Genomic DNA, 2507 nt, shown 5'->3' on the forward strand with positions numbered 1-2507 from the left:
GGACACTGCTGGGAGGGGACACACACACTGCCAGGGTCAGGGGACACGCTGGTAGGGTTAAGGGGGGATGTATAGGCAAGGTTTGGGGGGACACCAGCAGGGTTAAGGGGGGACTTGCCCCTCCTTTACACAGAGAGGCATCACCCCCAAGCTGCCAGCTGGGGTTGGGGAGGGACATGCTGGCAGCAGGGGGACAGTCAGCACCCACCACACCCAGGGCACATGCAAAGCTACAGGGGGACATAAATATTATCCCAAACCAGCTGTTTTCTGCTCCCCAAAATCCTTCCTCCCAGACAGGCCCAGCCCACCCCAGCATGTGTGTCTCCCCCCAGCTGAGCCCCCACATACCCACGGGGTCCACCACGTCGATGTGATCCACGAAATCCCTCTTCCCCAGGTAGACAGTGAGCTGTGGGGGGGACAGGGGGTCAGGGGTGTCCAGAGCAGCCCCCCAGGGTCCGCCCATGTAGTCAACCACCCACTGAGGTCCGTGTTTCCCATGATCCCCATGTGTCACCCTGTCCCTTTGGCACCCAAAAGCCAACTCCCCCCCATCCCAGGCAAAGCCTGGAACCCCTCCAGCTGTCCCCAGAGCTGGAGAAACTTTGTATCTGGGGACACCTGGGTGGTACCCTAGGGGTTTGTCCCCCCGTGGGACAGAGATGAGCCCCCAGGTGCCACCCTCCCACCTTTCTCCTGATGGGGAAACTGAGACACGGGGCAGGCAGCTGCCAGGCTGGTGCTGTCAGCCCCTGCTGCCAGACCCAAAACCCCACAAACAGGGTTGCCTGCACCCCAGCACCCCAAAACCCATCTGCTCAACCCCGACCTGGGACAAGCCCCCCCCAACCCCACTGTGCCTCAGTCTCCCTTCCTGCTGCCATGGCAGGGCAGCTTTGGGGTGCAGGGACCTGTCCCCACTCCCAGCCATGCCTGTCCCCCCCATGGCTGCCCTGCCATGTGCCCCTTACCTTCCCGTTGGGACTGGCTTTCTTAAACACCCTGCAAAACAGCAAAGGGGGGTTAGTGCTGGAGGGGGCACCCTCATCCTCCATCCTATGGGAACAGCCCCCAGACACCCCCCAAATTGCCTCTGCAAGATCCCACAGAGACACGGGAGAAGGATGTGGGTCCAACATGCCACCAGCGGGAATGCTGGAGCATTCCCAGCCTGCCTGCTGCAGGCAGGGAGCGGGCAGGGGCAGGCAGGGCTCCCTCGCCCGGTGCTGCTGGATTTCAGAGCCTGCCCTGGCACAAAGCCACCCATAATGGGTTCTCCTCGGATAATCCCTCCTCGCCTTTAAATTCCATTAAAACCATCCGGGAAGATTAGCAGTGGTGGTTCAGGCTGGAAAAAACAATTTCCCAGGGCAGCTGTTCGGCTCTGCCAAAATGCCCGGGGCTGCTCCGGGGTGATGGGCCCTCGGCCATCCCGCTGCCCACAGTCAGCCCAGAGGGTGCCACTCCAGGGTGACCACCTGGCAATGGGCTGAGATGCACCAGGAGATGTGTGGGCATGCCCCTCATCCCCATATTCCTGAAATCCTGTGTCCCTGCATCCCTGCCTCTCCACATCCCAGCATCCCCATATCCCTGCGTGTGTGTGTCCCTGCATTCCCACATCCCTGTATCCCCATGTCCCCACATCCCACCCCCTCGAGAGCTGTGGAGCCCAGCATGGCCATGGCCTGCCCAGGAAGCAGGATCCAGCCCAGATAAGTGAGCATGTGGTTTTGGGTCCCCCAGGCCCCTTATTCCCTCACCCCCAGACGAGCCTCAGGAACACTCTGCCAGGCACATAAAACATTGGGACACCCTGCTGGCTGAGCCAAGCCACTGGGAATGTCAGGAACATCCCACCGGCCCTTCCCAGGCAGCTTTTCCTTGCAGAGTGGTGGGGGTTGACTTTTCCCAGCCGAGATGGGACAGCACTTCCACGGTGGGATGTTTGTCACGAGGGTTTACGGGCACCGCGGCGAGGGGGTGACCCTGCGCCGGTGAGAGGAAAGATGGGACTCATGGGAATGCTGCTCCAGTCAAAAAATTGGGGGGATAAAGGGCCCAACTTGCCACAGAAGGGCATCAGCACCCCACAACTGGGTTTGAAGGCCTTGGGAGATCAGAGCACCCAGCCTCCAGAGCCGGGGATGGAGGGGCGATGGATGCATCCTCCTGAGAGCCCAGAGCAACCCACAGCGGGGTTTTCCTGGGCCATTAACGAGGCAGTACAGAAAAGCAGGATGGGGAACAACCCCACACTTCCCCAGCAGCCCAGACGCAGGGGAGACCCCAGAGAGCATCCAGCACAGCGGATCCCAACCCGAGCTGTGCCGGGAAGCCCTGGAAAAGGCGTCCAAGGCTGGAGGCTCAGCAGGTGAGCCTTCCAGCCCCTGGGGATGGGGCGATGCTCCTTCCCAGCCCTCGGGACACCGATGGAGCCACTAATGAATCTGGTGAGAGCAGATCGATGGCGGGCACTGCGGGAAGCTGAGCCTCACCACCCC

General features: G+C 61.3%; 1 protein-coding gene across 1 annotated transcript in view; it reads right to left on the bottom strand.

Annotated features, from left to right (window-relative positions):
• Nucleotides 1-2507, bottom strand: part of ARRB1 (arrestin beta 1) — a 12006-nt gene that overhangs the window by 6176 nt on the left and 3323 nt on the right. Inside the window, exons 2-3 of the mRNA XM_027663561.1 lie at nt 975-1005; nt 352-412 (exon numbers count right to left, since the gene is read on the bottom strand). Of these exons, the coding sequence (XP_027519362.1) occupies nt 352-412; nt 975-1005 (92 nt within the window). The remainder of the gene's footprint in view (nt 1-351; nt 413-974; nt 1006-2507) is intronic.

Source organism: Corapipo altera, unplaced genomic scaffold (genome assembly GCF_003945725.1).
Source record: "Corapipo altera isolate COAL_440 unplaced genomic scaffold, ASM394572v1 165, whole genome shotgun sequence".
In the NCBI taxonomy this organism is placed as follows: domain Eukaryota; kingdom Metazoa; phylum Chordata; class Aves; order Passeriformes; family Pipridae; genus Corapipo; species Corapipo altera.